The sequence below is a fragment of the Salvelinus namaycush genome, chromosome 29, assembly GCF_016432855.1.
Source record: "Salvelinus namaycush isolate Seneca chromosome 29, SaNama_1.0, whole genome shotgun sequence".
Lineage (NCBI taxonomy): Eukaryota > Metazoa > Chordata > Actinopteri > Salmoniformes > Salmonidae > Salvelinus > Salvelinus namaycush.
In genome coordinates this window covers 10,905,572-10,923,095 of record NC_052335.1, presented here as the reverse complement: position 1 = coordinate 10,923,095, position 17,524 = coordinate 10,905,572, and the positions used below count along the sequence as shown (strand labels likewise).

The window sequence follows — 17,524 nt, the reverse complement described above, 5'->3', positions numbered from 1 at the left end:
CACACCGAGCACCTGTGTGCACACACATCACAACAGCTGCAGGCTGATCAGATCACATAGGTGGAAAGTAAATATCCGGATTCTACTTTGACCATCATGGGGGATTTTAACCACACCAGCAACTTCCCAGCTACAAACAAATGGTGAAATGTTCAACAAGCCAATAAAAAAACTCTTACAGCACTATTAAAGGGGCATACCACACTGTCCCCCACGCTCCTCTGGGCAACTCAGACCATGTGATGCTTCACCTCATCCCCGCATACAGACAGAAACTAAAAACTGCCAAACCTGTCAACCATACGGTGCGGAAATGGACTGAAGAGGCAATTGGGGAGTTAAAGGACTGCCTAGACACCACGGATTGGAACATATTCAAGGACAACAATGCCAACATACACGACTACACAGACACACCCTATATCAGTGTATGTGAGGAGAATTGCATACCATGAAATACCTTTCTATCACACAGCAACGATAAGCCATGGGTCACTGGTGAGCTTAGGGCTCTCCTTTCTTCCAAAGAGGAAGACCACACGAGCAAGACCAGGGACCTCTATAGAGAAGCCAAGAAAGATATACACTCAGGAATTAGGGCAGCCAAACAGCAGTACAAAGACAGGCTAGAGCAACAGTTCTCCAGCCGCGACTGTCTGTCTGGAGAGGACTGAAAACCATTACCAACTTCAAACCTAAAGCTCCCCGACGCCAGACGACCCCTCACTGCCCAACAAACTAAACCAGTTTACTACAGATTTGACTCATAAAGGCCCCTCAATCACCAGGACAATACGCCCCTCCGCCTACCCCTCCTTGCCACTTCACTCATGACAAAAACTTCCCGCCACCTGAAAGGTTTCTTCCCCCGGTCTGTGGCGCTCACCAACCGGTCATCTGGCCCATAGAGACTAATGGACTTGATTCTTGATGGATTCTGACATACAAACACACACGAACGCTACACCCCCCTCCCTGTCCCTATTGGTTGGCCCTGCTTGCTCTTTGTGTGGTGAGTTCATTTCACCGGTTCACTGCTCATCTGAGCTGGATTCCTTATAGGAGCTGAGGCACCACACACACACACACACACACACACACACACACACACACACACACACACACACACACACACACACACACACCGAAACTTCATTATACGGGTATTGGTTGTCACTCACTTCGTCTTAGCCTCTTGCAGTAGTGAGGGGTCATCTGTTGCCAGGTAGACTCGTTTCTTGTCCACGTGGATGCGTCTGGCCATGTGTTGGAACTGTTCCTCCACGTGCACCATGTACTCCTCTATAGGGTGGAACGCAGCCTCCGTCCCCACCTTATCTGTCCGTCGAACATGGACCCTACAGGGACAGAGACGGGGGTGGAGGGAGGGAGCGAGAGAGAGGGCAATACTTTCAGTCAATACGTTCACGATCAGCTACTTCATACTGTACTTCATTTGGCAGCATCTTTGTGCCCTTGCCAGTCTTGCCCATAATCAGAGCGAGAGAGAGAAAGAGAGAGATACCCAGTGGCACAATGTAGGAGTAATGACAGAAAACTAAAGCCAGAAAGAAAGGGGGTTTGAATGGGAGAAAGAAGAGAACGGACGAATAATAGACCAGTGCTGCAAGTGTTTGTGAAACTGAGTGCTTTCTTTGTTTAATCGCTCGTAACACAACAAAGCCAGCATCTATGGTTTGGAGGGAGAGAATAAAGAAGGTAGAGACAAAGGGAATAAGAGAGAGAGAGAAAGAGAGGAGGGAGAAAAGAGCGAGAGAGAGAAAGAGCGAGAGAGAGAGCGAATGAATGAGAAATCGAAGGAGCGAGATAATAAACACAGTGTGTCTAATTACCAGAACTGGCCTGAGATCAGTCAGCCCAGTCCTCGGGATGCTCACTGAAGCAACAAACACCTTTATTTACCCTAACACACTCCTGGATCAGAGAGAATAGAGGGAACGAGAGATTAAGAGAGAGAGAGGGATGGAGAGGAGTAGAGTGGGGGAGGGATTCTCCACAGGTGCACGTAAGGCTGAAAGTGAACATCTTTGTTTCTCTACATCTATTTAACTCTCTCTCTCTGTTCATATCTTCATATTGACTCCCCTGCTCTCTCACTCTCTCCTTCCATCTCTCTCTATCTGATCTGAAGAGACTTTTGATTATAAGTGGGACTCTTGACTACGAGCCTCTCCATTCTCTGCTTCTCTCTGCCATGGTCTCTGTCTGTCTTTCTCCCGCTCTCTCTCTCCTTTCATCTCTCCTCCTGTTTTGTTCCTCCTCTCGTTCTCTCCTCTTTCCCTCCCTTCATCCCACCGCCCATTCCTTGGCAGACGATGCGGCCGTGCCTGGGCGCTTAGTGCCAGACGGCGTGCGAGTAATCAATCCCCCTATCCCTTCCTCCCTCCTTCTCCACTCCCCCTCGTCTCTGGCTGTCTCCACTGCTTGTGAGATGCTGCGCTGGGGCTGGGGTTGTGCTGACGACTGCTTTTAGATGCTGTAGTCTGGTGTGTTGCAGAGGCCTACTGAGGGTAGAGGCTCTGCTGCTACGGCATTGCTTTTCACAGGAGCGCGGGGATGCAGGGAGACGGCTGGCTCCCACGTCGTGAGATACCTCATACAGTCCCTCCCCTCCGAAGCCCCTCTCGCATTCCTCCCCTAGCCCCTTTCACTCACGCACTCACTCACTCACTCACTCTCCTCAGTTTCATGCTCTCCCCCCCACACCCCACTCCCTATCTTCCTCTTCCACTTCCCCAACCAAACCCCAATCCTACCCAACGGCCCCCCCCCCCCCCCCCCCCTCTATCTCCCTCAAGTACTCAGGCACTTTATTATATTATCAGATGGAAGCAGAAAGAGAAAAGGAGCAGAGGAAACTTTCTTTCCAACCAGCACTTTATTTCAATAGGCTCCCCAGTGACAGAGGGGGGAGAATGGAGGGAGCAAGTGAGGAGAGGAGAGAGGAGAAGACAAAGCAATAGAGATGGGAGAGACAATGATGGGAAATAGGGAAAGCGATACGGGGGAAACAGAGAAAGAGGTAAGTGAAATAAATGAGATAAAGACATAAAGAGGAGCAGGTGAAAGAAAGGATAGTGGTGCAGGCCACATGAGAGAGAGAAAGTTTGATTGGGAAAGAAAGGAGGATGATTCATAGAGTCAACAGAGGAGAGGGAGAATGAAAGAGGGTTGAGAGAAAAAGGTAGCAGCAGAAGAAACTGAGAAAGAAATAGGTCTAATAGAGGTAAAGGTGAAGAGACAGACAGACAGACAGACAGACAGACAGACAGACAGACAGACAGACAGACAGACAGACAGACAGACAGACAGACAGACAGACAGACAGACAGACAGACAGACAGACAGACAGACAGACAGACAGACAAAGAGTATATCAGAGAGAAAGGTTGAAAGAGGGAGGAGGACGAGAGAGAAACACAGAGAGAGTATGATGGAGATGGAAACATATTTTGAGAATTTGAGACAGTTTGAAAGAGAAACAGAGAGAGAAAGAGGATTATGACGCAGATATAAAAAGAGTTTTAAACAACTTTAACAGACAGAAACATACACAAATAGAGAGAGAAATAGGACACTTCAAACCAAAAACAGAAGGAGACCGACTCAAAAAGTGTCTTTCCTATTTCAAATCAAATCAAATGTTATTTGTCACATGCGACGAATACAACAGGTGTAGACCTTACAGTGAAATGCTTACTTACAAGCCCTAACCAACAAAGCAGTTAAAAATAAATATACTGTATATAAAAAAATAAGATTAAGAAATTAAAGTAACAAATAATTAAAGAGCAGCAGTAAAATAACAATAGCGAGACTATATACAGGGGGTACCGGTACAGAGTCAATGTGCGGGGGCACCGGTTAGTCGAGGTAATTGAGGTAATATATACATGTAGGTAGAGTTATTACAGTGACTATTCGATCTACCCTTTAATGGGTGTTTGAAACCCAGCTTGACCCAGGGTGGCTGTCGGGTGTGTGCGCTCGCATGTGTGTTAATGTGTACGTGCATGCATCCACCTACCCTATGATGGGGTGCTTGAAACCCAGCTTGGCTGTGGTGTCTGCAATCTCCTTCTCCAGCCAGGCCTGAGGACGCACCAGGTACTTAACGAACTGAGACACCCACCACACAGACGGGTCACCATGGAGACGGTGTAGACGCTGGGCTAGGTCTTCCGGGATGGACAAGGGCAGGTACGGGGGGCGGGGGTGTAGGCTATCCACGATGGGTAACTCTACCACCTGGATGTCCTTGTCATGGGCCTCACCTACAGAGACAGAGGGGGAAAGAGTTACAGGGGAGCTGCACAGCCACACTGGTTACGCCCTGAGTTAATTGACATGAGTTAGGAGCGACTCGCGCTCTGCAAAAGTTGTGTATCTCACTCACACATCTGGTGTAGCAGGCCAGTTAGACAGCATCTGTAACAGAGTGGATTTTGTCCATCCCTCACTAGAAGCGAACTACCAACCTTCTGCTGCCAACAACACTTTGCACCAAGCAGCGTTACCTGTCACCCCACAAACGCTATGGGAGAGCAACTACTTCTAGGTATCAGAGCAGGTGATGTCGTCTGATGGACGCTGGTCTATTGCACACATAGCTAACTAGCTAGCTATTCCACATTGACTACACTCACCCTTCTTTGACCCAACTGGCCTCCTCTTGGGTCCTATCCTTGGTTTATACAAATCTAAAAACAGATAGGTGAGAGTTGATATCCAAATAACTTTCTGCCGTATTACTTCTTCTACTCATACAATGATGTCAGATCAGATCAGATGAGGATGAGATGAGATTAGAGGAGGGAGCCATTCTATACTATTAAAAGAGTTTTATAACTAAACCAAGATAGACCACAGCCCGTTGTTTCACGTGGGAACAAATTAGTCTCAGTGGGCAGAACAAGCAAGGCGGTGGGCAGAGCCAAGCACGAGCTAGTGAGATCCTATTGGCTCGTTCCAGCAAGCATTTGCATATTTCCGTTAGGGAACGCCTACTCTGTGAAGTGCGTGTGTGCAATAATTAAATTTGCCTTTGTACTTCTTCTAAACAACGCAATTTTTTACAACTTTGGCCAAGGGTGAAGTCCACTCTGTTTATAACATATTCTAGTTTTTGGAACAGAACATTATATTGAGATCAAATGTTTATTCGATGAGAAAATTTGCAGAATGTTGGCCAAAATCCATCGCGTTCCATCATCTCCCACTGCCAGCCACTGAGCTTCCTCTCACTACCATATTTGGAAACGCCAAGCGGAAGCTTCACATTTATATATCCCGGTGAAATATCTGTCTCATTGTTCTATCTGTGACGCAAACTTAAATCCTCATTTATTTACGATCATTGGATTAGTGTAAACCTTGGCTAGACAGTTTCTTCCCACTCTGTACATCTAACAGCTACAGTGAACAAGTGCACACTGTGGAGAAAAGGGTATGGAATGAACCGCAGCCAAAAAGATAGAGAGAGTGAAGGAAGTTAAAGAAGACAGGAGAAAGTCATGGAAGGATAGAGAAGATAGAGAAGACAGGAGAAAGTCATGGAAGGATAGAGAAGTTAGAGAAGACAGGAGAAAGTCATGGAAGGATAGAGAAGTTAGAGAAGACAGGAGAAAGTCATGGAAGGATAGAGAAGTCAGAGAAGACAGGAGAAAGTCATGGAAGGATAGAGAAGTTAGAGAAGACAGGAGAAAGTCATGGAAGGATAGAGAAGTTAGAGAAGACAGGAGAAAGTCATGGAAGGATAGAGAAGTTAGAAAAGACAGGAGAAAGTCATGCCCTTTCAAACAACAATCCCAATTCTCTCGTTTTATCCCCACTGCAGTCAGAGTGACAGTTGCCCTTTGGCTGTCCTTCTTTAAAGGGATAATCCACCCTAAAATTGAAATGTGACATGCTACGTCATCATGATAAGGTTCTCGTCACTGGAGATAGAGGATAACAAACGATCACATTTCATGACTCTTAAAACAATTACTTGCACTCCGGATCGCCAAATCAGCCAATAGATTGTATGGGCAAACTTGTCTAAAACACATCAGTCTGTCTATATAGTCACGACAAAGTATATATTTTGTTCAAATGTCTTCAAAGTGGACAGTGCGCCATCAAATAAATTTCATTTTTCCTTCAACTACCATGATGCAAAGCAGTTTTCTCCTCTCGTCTCCCTGCACGCAGGCTTGCAGGGCCCATGCACGTTTGCATGGCAACCTGACTCGCACAGCTTTGAGCTAGAAATGCGATCTCTACCAGGTTGAACATGGTAAATGTGTAACGCCTAAATTAATGGTGCAGTTTGTTTCAGGGATTTTACAACTAGCTAACTACTTCACATACTGATATTGGCTTTGGTATTATTGTGTTAAATACATTTTTTAGCTAGCCAGCCAGCCTATCTAGAGAAAGCATTGCATTGTGGGTTCCACTCTGCAGATCTCCACAAGTGTTTTACATGTTGCTTCCTAACTTAGTATAACTACAAAATGCTAATGAAATTCCCAACGTATATTGTTCTCACATATTAGTATTATTTAACAATGTAAATCATAAGAATTTGTCATTTTAATTGGAATATTCCTTTAAAAACCAAGGTGAGCCAATCTACTTCCATGGTACTGGGGGTGGAACACTGGCACCAGCTGCCCCCAGAGGGTGGCCTCTAGACGGGCATGGGACTGGCAGGGGCTCTGGGCACAGTGGGCAGAGCTGGGCTGATTAGGAAGGTCATCCTCTCTGGGTTCCTGATAGCCTTTCCGCCTGGGAGAGTGGGTGTTAAGCCTCAGTACACAAAGGAGTGGCAAGGACACACACACACTCGCGCAAGCGAGCAAACACATGTGGACACACACACACACTTTTGGTCTAATCTCATCTCGCCAGGAGGGATATGTCTGGCAGACAACCTCCATTCACACTCACATCCGGTCTGAAAACCAGAGGACATTTTTTAAAACATGTTTTTTTACAGTTTCAAAAATAAGCTTAGACTACAACTACTGATCTTTGTGAAGCTGCAACTACGGTGACTTGTTCCATTACAGTAAGCCTAATAAAACTGCACACAGCTTTCATAACCCATTGTCAAACAAATGGCATAATTACTCATTAAAATGGCCTTTCAAAGAAAGTGTGACTGGAATAAAAAAGAAAAAAAGAATAACAACAAGGGAACACAAAAAGCAGGGTGTCGGTGCAAGGGCATGTGTACTCCATGAAGCGTGAGCTGAATATAAATTGGCAAGAGCATTAAATATTTAACAGAAAAAATATTTCCAAGCTTTCTCTTTGCTTATATATCATCATTGGCAGGTTTTGCGAGAGGGAGAGAGGGGACTAGGCATATTTTTTAGGCCTGCAATTCTTGGCACAACTGCACAGTTAAGTGCTCCTTCCCCCTCCCATAGCTTCCTAATTGGGACACAAGGAGTCAAAGAATTTCCTCAACCTCCGCAATCTGCATGAATAAATTGATGCAGCAACAATTTAAGACATTTATTTCCCTATTTGAGGCAGGAATGGAGAGGAAATTTAACCCATAATGCATTGTTCTATTGACCGCGATGTCTGTATCTTTGTTGATTGGCTCCTATGCTCTCAAGTACACTTCCCTACAACACACACACACACACACACACACACACACACACACACACACACACACACACACACACACACACACACACACACACACACACACAAACACACAATAACCCCCCCAGACACACACAATACCCCCCCCCAGACACACACACACACAATCCCCCCCCCCCCCCCCCCCCCCCCCCCCCCCCAGACACACACACAATACACACCCATGTACTCTCGCACCATGTGTATAAGTGCCTCAGCTCCTATAAGGAATCCAGCTCAGATGAGCAGTGAACCAGTGAAATGAACTCAACATAAAGAGCAAGCAGGGCGAATCAATAAGGACCATTAGAGCATTGAAGACGCAAAAACACAACAGGAAAAGCAAGAGAAAAAGAAAGCCCAAGGGAGAGGAGGGGGAGACATAGAAAAAGATAGAACAAGGAAGCTGGAGAGGAAGTGTGAGAGAGAGGCAGAGAGGAAAAATGTAGTGAGCATAAAGAGTGTTCAGAAAGTACGTTTCCACATTTGTTGTGTTACAAAGTGGGATTTCAATGGATTTAACTGCCATTGTTGTCAATGATCTACACAAAATACTCTGTAATGTCAAAGTGGAAGACCAATTGTAAAAAAAAATATATTCAACCCCCTTGAGACAATACAGGTGAAGTCGGAAGTTTGCATACACCTTAGCCAAATACATTTAAACTCCGTTTTTCACAATTCCTGACCATTAATTCTAGTAAAAATTCCCTGTCTTAGGTCAGTTAGGATCACCACTTTATTTTATGAATGTGAAATGTCAGAATAATAGTAGAGAGAATTATTTATTTCAGCTTTTATTTCTTTCATCACATTCCTAGTGGGTCAGAAGTTTACATACACTCAATTAGTATTTGGTAGCATTGCCTTTAAATTGTTTAACTTAGGTCAAACATTTCAGGTAGCCTTCCACAAGATTCCCACAATAAATTGGGTGAATTTTTGGCCCATTCCTCCTGACAGAGCTGTTGTAACTGAGTCAGGTTTGTAGGCTTCCTTGCTCGCACACACTTTTTCAGTTCTGCCCACAAATTTTCTATAGGATGGAGGTCAGGGCTTTGTGATGGTCACTCCAATACCTTGACTTTGTTGTCTTTAAGCCATTTTGCCACAACTTTGGAAGTATGCTTGGGGTCATTGTCCACATGGAAGACCCATTTGCAACCAAGCATTAACTTCCTGACTGATGTCTTAACTTTTTATGGCTGCAGGGGCAGTATTGAGTAGCTCTGATTAAAGGTGCCCATTTCAAACGGCCTCGTACTCAATTCTTGCTCGTACAATATGCATATTATTATTACTATTGGATAGAAAACACTCTCTAGTTTCTAAAACCGTTTGAATTATATATGTGAGTCAAACAGAACTCATTTGGCACAAACTTCCTGACCAGGAAGTGGAAAGTCTGAAATCGATGCTCTGTTCTACTTCCTGCCTATACATAGGCATGATACGTAAGAGTCTACGTGCACTTCATACACCTTCCCCTGGATGTCAAGAGGCGGTGAGAGAAGAAATTTCGTGTTTATCTTGGTCTGAAGTGGAATAAATCCTCTTTGTATGACGTGTCCCTCATTTCCGGTTTTCTAGAGAGCGCGCAGGGGGACATGGATTTGCCTTCTGTTTAGCTGCCGTTATAGTCAACTAATATCTCCGGCTTTGATTTTATTTGATACATGTGACCATATCATCGTAAAGTATGTTTTTTCAATATAGTTTCATCAGATTATTGAAAATCTTTGTCCCCATGTGCAGTTGCAAACCGTAATCTGGCTTTTTTTATGCCGGTTTTGGAGCAGTGGCTTCTTCCTTGCTGAGCGACCTTTCAGCTTATGTCGATATAGGACTCGTTTTACTGAACCAGACTTGTGGAGGTCTTCAATTTTTTTCTGACGTCTTGGCGGATTTCTTTTGATTTTCCCATGATGTCGAGCAAAGAGCAACTGAGTTTGAAGGTAGGCCTTGAAATACATCCCACAGATACACTTCCAATTGACTCAAATTATGTCAATTAGCCTATCAAAAGCTTCTAAAGCCAATACATCATTAAAGGCACAGTCAACTTATTGTATGTAAACTTCTGAACAATTGGAATTGTGATATAGTGAATTATAAGTGAAATAATCTGTCTTTAAACAATTGTTGTAAAAATTACTTGTGTCATGCACAAAGTAGATGTCCTAACTGACTTGCCAAAACTATAGTTAGTTAACAAGAAATTTGTGGAGTGGTTGAAAAATGAGTTTTAATGACTCCAACCTAAGTGTATGTAAACTTCCGACCTCAACTGTACATGTTAAAATCACTTTACAGCTCAGAGTCTTGCTGGGTACATGTCTAAGAGCTTTCCATACGTGGATTGTGCAACATTTGCCCATTATTCTTTTTAAAAATTCTTCAAGCTCTGTCAAATTGGTTGTTGATCATTGCTAGACAACCATTTTCAGGTCTTGCCATAGATTGTTGAACAGATTTAGGTCAAAACTGCAACTCAGGAACATTCACCGTCTTCTTGCTAAGCAACTCCAGTGTAGATTTGCCCTTGTGTTTTAGGTTATTGTCCTGCTGAAAGGTGAATGAATCTTCCAGGGTCTGGTGGAAAGCAGACTGAAACAGATTTTCCTCTAGGATTTTGCCTGTGCTTTGCCCCATTCTGTTTATTTTTATCCTGAAAAACTCCTCAGTCCTTAACGATTACAAGCATAGCCATAAGATTATGCAGCCACCACTATGCTTAAAAATATGCAGAGTGGTACTAAGTAATGTGCAGCGGGGGAAAAAGTGTCCAATTGTCATACTTGAGTAAAAATAAAGATACCTTAATAGAAAATGACTCAAGTAAAAGTGAAAGTCACCCAGTAAAATACTACTTGAGTAAAAGTCTAAAAGTATTTGGTTTTAAATATACTTAAGTATCAAAAGTAAATGTAATTGCTAAAATATACTTAAGTATCAAAAGTAAAAGTCAAAGTGTGAATAATACAAAATTCCTTATATTAAGCAAAGCAGATGGCACAATTTTCTTGTTTTTTTAAATGTATGAATAGCCAGAGGCACACTTCAACACTCAGACATCATTTACAAACAAAGCATTTGTGTTTAATGAGTCCGCCAGATCAGAGGCATTAGGGATGACCAGGGATGTTCTCTGTCCTGCTAAGCATTTAAAATGTAACGAGTACTTTTGTGTGTCAGGGAAAATGTATTGAATAAAAAGTACATTATTTTCTTTAGGAATGTAGAGAAGTAAAAGTAAAAGTTGTCAAAAATCTAAATAGTAACGTGAAGTACAGATACCACAAAAACCTACATAAGTAGTACCACTAGTAATGTGTTGTATTGCATTTTCCCCAAACATAACACTTTGTGTTCAGGACAAAATGTTAATTGCTTTGCCACATTTTTTGCAGTGTTACTTTATTGCCTTGTTGCAAACAGGATGTGTCAATTATGTTAGTATTGCAGGCGTCACTGCAGTCCCTGGTTTGAATCCAGGCTGCATCACATCCGGCCGTGATTGGGAGTCCCATAGGGCGGCGCACAATTGGTCCAGCTTCGTCCAGGTTTGGCTGGGATAGGCCGTCATTGTAAATAAGAATTTGTTATTAACTGACTTGCCTAGTTAAATAAAGGTTAAAGAAATAACTAAAATAAAAAATGTAAATGCACCATAATGCAGATACCTCAATGGTCCAACCGTAGCTATAGAACCGGGCCAAACCTGGCTGCTCACCAGACAGCGCGCACCGTGCCTACCTGACCAGTGCCCTGTAGACACCCCGGTACGGTCGGTACAGGAGTTGCTGACGGGGTGGAAGACGGTCTCCCAGCCACCCGTGGCGTAGCGCCAGTTGTGGGACTCCAGGATGAGGGTGCGCTGGGTGCCATAGGCGATCATGAAGCAGTAGACCACGTGGTGCAGCTGACAGCCATAGCCACAGCCCTTGTTGATGTTACACACCAGCTTACGTGCCTTGCTGCAGTCCTGGGGATTCTGATTAGGGGGGAGGGAGAGGTAGAGGTAGAGAGAGGGAGGATGAGAGGGAGAGAGAGACAGATAAAGACGGAACGGAGAGAGAGGGAGTGAAGAAAACGACAGAGGTGGATGGGGGAGAGAGACATATGGGTGTAAGAACATACATTTGACCACTTGACCTCTTGGGGGCCCGAAATAGCTTTCTGAGCGTTGTTCTCTAACTTATGATAACACAATTTGCCTATATCTCTCGCTCTCTTTCACTCTCTTCCCCTCTCTGTCTCTCATAACAAAGAGATTTCCCAAAATATGAGCGAGAGAAAAAAAGCATTCCCTCAAAATGGCACCTGTAAATCACGAGACCATTCCACCGTTTTCAACTACACCTCATCAGACGAGCGGTGGCAAAATGATGCCATACGGGGCTGCGTCGTGCCCCACAGAGACAGAAGAGGAAGCGAGATATCCCACTCCCTCATTATTTCTGTTTCAATGGAAGTCAATAAACTAAGTAGACCAGACCCAGCTGCTATCGCATTGGTGTCTATGGGAGAGCCACCCCCTTAAGTAGACAGGAACTAAAAAATGTTTTCAATCAAATCAATTTTTATTGGTCACATACACATGGTTAGCAGATGCTATTGCGAGTGTAGCGAAATGCTTGTGCTTCTAGTTCCGACAGGGCAGCAATATCTAACAAGTAATCTAACAATTCTTCAACAACTACCTAATACACACAAATCTAAGTAAAGGAAAGGAATAAGAATATATACATAGAAATATATGGATGAGCAATGACAGAGCATAGGCAAAATGCAAAAGATGGTATAAAATACAGTATATACATATGAGATGAGTAATGCGTGTAATGCGAGATATGTAAACATTATTAAAGTGAGGAGTTATCCATTTATTAAAGTGGCCAATGATTTCAAGTCTGTATGTAGGCAGCAGCCTCACTGTGTTAGTGATGGCTGTTTGACATCCTGTTTGAGTTTCTGAGATAGAAGCTATTTTCCAGTCTCTCGGCCCCAGCATTGATGCATCTGTACTGACCTCGCCTTCTGGGTGGCAGCGAGGTGGTTGTTGGTCTTGATGAACTTTTTGGCTTTCCTGTGATATCGGGTGCTGTAGGTGTCCTGGAGGGCAGGTAGTTTTCTCCCAGTGATGTGTTGTACCGACCGCACCACCCTCTGGAGTCCCCTGCGGTTATGGTTGGAGCAGTTGCCGTACCAGGCGGTGATGCAGCCCGACAGGATGCTCTCAATTATACATCTGTAAAAGTTTGTGAGGGTTTTAGGTGACAAGCCAAATTTCTTCAGCCTCCTGAGGTTGAAGAGGCCCTATTGTACTTTCTTCACCACACTGTCTGTGTGGGTGGACCATTTCAGTTTGTCCGTGATGTGTAAGCCGAGGAACTTAAAACTTTCCACCCATCGATGTGGATAGGGGGGTGCTCCCTCTGCTGTTTCCTGAAGTCCACAATCATCTCCTTTGTTTTGTTGACGTTGAGTGAGAGGTTGTTTTCCTGACACCACACTCTGAGTGCCCTCACCTCCTCCCTATAGGCTGTCTCGTCGTTGTTGGTAATCAAGCCTACTGCTGTTGTGTCGTCTGCAAACTTGATGATTGAGTTGGAGGCGTGCATGGCCACGTAGTCATGGGTGAACAGGGAGTACAGGAGCGGGCTAAGCATGCACCCTTGTGGGGCTCTAGTGTTGAGGATCAGAAAAGTGGAGATGTTGTTTCCTACCTTCACCACCTGGGGGCGGCCTGTGGGGACAGCATACTGAGATAGAGAGAGATCGAATATGTCCGTAAACACACCAGCCAGCTGGTCTCCGCATGCTCTGAGAAAGCGGCTAGGGATGCTGTCTGGGCCGGCAGCCTTGCGAGGTTTAACACGTTTAAATGTCTTACTCACGTTGGCCACGGAGAAGGAGAGCCTACAGTCCTTGGTACTGGGCTGCGTCGGTGTAATCCTCAAAGCGGGCAAAGATGGTTTTAGATTGTCTGGAAGCAAGACGTCGGTGTCCGTGACATGGCTGGTTTTCTTTTTGTAGTCCGTGATTGTCTGTAGACCCTGCCATATTCGTCTCGTGTCTGAGCCGTTGAATTGTGATTCCACTTTGTCTCTATACTGACATTTCGCTTGTTTGATTGCCTTGCGAAGGGAATGACTACACTGTTTGTATTCGACCATATTCCTAGTCAACTTACCATGATTAAATGTGGTGGTTCGTGCTTTCAGTTTTGCGCGAATACCACCATCTATCCACGGTTTCTGGTTAGGGTAGGTTTTAATAGTCACAGTGGGTACAACATCTCCTATGCACTTCCTTATAAACTTACTCACCGAATAAGTGTATAAATCTATATTATTCTCTGAGGCTACCCGGAACATGCCCCAGTCCATGTGATCAAAACAATCTTGAAGTGTGGATTCCGATTGGTCAGACCAGTGTTGAATAGTCCTTGTCACGGGTACATCCTGTTTGAGTTTCTGCCTATAGGAAGGGAGGAGCAAAATGGAGTCGTGGTCAGATTTGCCGAAGGGAGGGCGGGAGAGGAGGGCTTTGTATGCATCGCGGAAGTTAGAGTAGCAGTGATCCAGAGTAAATGGCCTGAGTGAACTATCTTAATTTATCTACCATCTTTGGTTCCCCATCTTCTTCTCCTCACTCCGCTCCCACTTGTGCCAACATCTTTCTAAATAGCAATTTACTCTGCATTGCGAGTGTTTTGCTCATTAGGCTGTCACAGCTGAAGCTGGTTGGCGGTGATCATGGCGGCAAGGCGTCTGGCAAGTGCTAACATTATCACACCGCTTGTCTGTTTAAAAACTAGAGGAGAGCTAATGTTCCTTCATGTTCCAAATGTATTACCGCCGACATTCAATAATAACCTGAACAACACAAGCAGATGTCAACGAAGCAACACACAAGCCACTGGGAAGATTTCCTTTGAGGAATCTCTCTGTGTGCTTGTGTGTTTGTGTGTGTTTGAGGTAAATATCGCTCCTCTTCTCCATATTGGCCCCGTAGGTATCACACTTACAGTTGAATCAAGTACAGGCTTTACTGAATAAATAACAAAGACGGAATGTAATATGACATTTTATTAAATTGTTTGGTGAGTGGCCTTGTCTCAGATGATGTGATGGCAGGTAGCCCTATGCGAGGCTTTTGGCATTGAAACACCTCCGCTGGGGGAAAGGAGTTCCAATGACGGGCATAAAGGTTATTATAGCTGTTGGTGGTGGGGAGGAGGATGGTTGTCGAAACTGTTGCTGAAAAACAGCAAGTGGGAGAACATGGGTAAGTGATAATTGCAGGAGTGGTAGGTTAAACAGCAAGTGTGAGGAATGTGTATTATTGTGCCATGCTTATATGCTATAAGGTAAATAGGTTGAATGAGATTCCGCAGATGGCTAATAGGAAAGAGGAGAAGAGGCAAGATTCTGTGTTGATGATACACTACATGACCAAAAGTATGTGGACACCAGCTCATCGAACATCTCATTCCAAAATCATGGGCATTAATATGGAGTTGGTCCCCCCTTTGTTGCTATAACAGCCTCCACTCTTCTGGGAAGGCTTTCCACTAGACGCTGGAACATTGCAGTGGGGACTTGCTTCCTTTCAGCCCCAAGAGCATTAGTGAGGTCGGGCACTGATGTTGGGCAATTGGGCCTGGCTCACAGTCAGCGTTCCAATTCATCCCAAAGGTGTTCAATGGGGTTGAGGTCAGGGTTTTGAACCGGCCAATCAAGTTCTTCCACAGCGATTTCAACAAGCTGTTTCTATTTGGATATCGCTTTGTGCACGGGGGCATTGTCATGCTGAAACAGGAACGGGCCTTCCCCAAACTGTTGCCACAAAGTTGGAAGCAGATCTTAGGCCTGTGTCCAGCTGCTCGGCCATGGAAACCCATTTCATGAAGCACCCGTCGAACAGTTCTTGTGCTGACGTTGCTTCCAGATGTAGTTTGGAACTCGGTAGTGAGTGTTGCAACCGAGAACAGATTTTTACGCGTTATGCGCTTCAGCCCTTGGCGGTCCCGTTCTGTGAGCTTGTTTGGCCTAATTTGAAGGGGTGTCCACATACTTTTGTATATATAGTGTACATTTGTATTCAATCCGACTATGCCAGTATAATTGGAAATGAAGTGGATTATGTTATGCTTACTGGATGATTATAAACAAGCATTCACACCAGCCTTCCTGATTGAACTATTGTAAACTACGTTTGATTTAAATACTACTAATCTGGTGTGTTGTCGCGAGTCTCAACAACAACGACTTGAAAGGCAGTTTTACACCAGCGAGCCCATCTCTTTTGGAGCATGGCGTTAAATCAGAACGACGGACAACCATAAGCGCACAAACTCTGAACTACTTTGGTTGTTTAAAAATGACAGATTCATGCGATTCAGATGTGCTAGGAGACAAAGTTCAATGGTAATTATGGAGAGAGTGAAATACCAAGGCTGACCCGTAGGTTAAGTAGCCCTTCAAAAACTGCATTTTCTAGTTAAAATACAGAAGACTGAAAATGTGCATGTGAGTGAGTGAGGAAGAAAGAGATAGAGAGAGCGAGGGTGACTCATATTATATATGACCTATAATCAGCTGGTTCAGAGCTGATGATGTGCTATAGAAGAACAAGTGAAAGTGGAAGGCTGAAAATGGAGGAGGTACTGTGTGTGTTTGTCACAAGGTGGTACTGTGTGACACTGAACAAAGGGACACCAAGTAAAGGCCACTGTGTTCTCATTGAAGAGTGCGCAGTGAGACAGACAGACAGACAGACAGAGAGACACGTTGATGGAGTCAGCCGGGCCAGGGACCGAAGGGCGCAGGGGCTGAGGTTGGTGGGGTGGGAGTGCGGGGGGGGGGTGGGGGAAGGGTGGTGTGTGTGTGTGTGTGTGTGTGTGTGCGCAGGAGTGTGTATGTGTGGTCATGCACATCTGTGTGTGTCTGTGTGTGTTTGTAGACCTGGGATTGATGTTACTGACAGAAGTGTAAGAGGTAGACGGGTCCCTGGCTCCCTAAGTGTGTGTGTGTGTTTGTGTGTCTGCCAGCCTGTGAGGACTGTGTGTGGGTGATGAATTAGTGATGGCGGCCGCTGGAGCTGTGTGATCCCTCAGCGGTGGTGACAGCAGCTGTTAGCTATGGTGTCTCCTCCCAGCCACACTCACTCTGGCTCTCTTCATCAAACACCAAGGCTCATTAATGCTGCAGGCCCCAGCGCCGCACAGCCCCACCCCAGGCCTGCTGCATGCAAACTGGGGAAGGGAGGAGGGCTGAGGGGAGACTCCTGGGTCACTGGGAGTGGAGGGTATATGAGTGGATAACAGAAAGTGGATAGGGTTGGAGGATGGTGGGTGTGTGTGTGTGCCAGGATACATGATATACAGTCATTAGACAGCAGTCAGACCCTTAGACACAATGTGTTTCATCTATGGTGATTCTGACAGGTTTGGCTTGTGTTAGGTAGAGAAGAGCAGGTGTGAGAAAGAGTGTGTGTGTGTGCATGTGTGTGTGTTGTGTTTGTGTCTGTGTGTGTGTATACCTGTAGGTAGGTGATCCTGCTCTGCACCAGGTTAGACAGGTCCCTGGCCTCCTTCACTCTCCAGTCTCCCACTCCATCAGCCTGGCTGAGGTAGTACAGGTCTGTCATGATAGACCTGCACACACACACGCACGCACACATACACAGGCACACAGACGCATAAAAAGAGACCGAAAAAGAAAGCCATAAGTCCAGTGTGCTACATAGCACAGACACACATATACAGCAGTTTCTCATCTCTAAAAACCAGCATGGCTCAATTAATTTCAGTGACCCAAATCAGTCACATCCTCAGTGTGGGAAACCTCCT

General features: G+C 44.9%; 1 protein-coding gene across 1 annotated transcript in view; it reads right to left on the bottom strand.

Annotated features, from left to right (window-relative positions):
- LOC120023951 (alpha-(1,6)-fucosyltransferase-like) overlaps window positions 1-17,524 on the bottom strand; it is a 65,123-nt gene that overhangs the window by 11,884 nt on the left and 35,715 nt on the right. The window contains exons 4-7 of the mRNA XM_038968051.1: window positions 17,215-17,329; window positions 11,422-11,659; window positions 4,049-4,295; window positions 1,182-1,358 (exon numbers count right to left, since the gene is read on the bottom strand). Coding sequence (XP_038823979.1) covers window positions 1,182-1,358; window positions 4,049-4,295; window positions 11,422-11,659; window positions 17,215-17,329 — 777 coding nt within the window. The remainder of the gene's footprint in view (window positions 1-1,181; window positions 1,359-4,048; window positions 4,296-11,421; window positions 11,660-17,214; window positions 17,330-17,524) is intronic.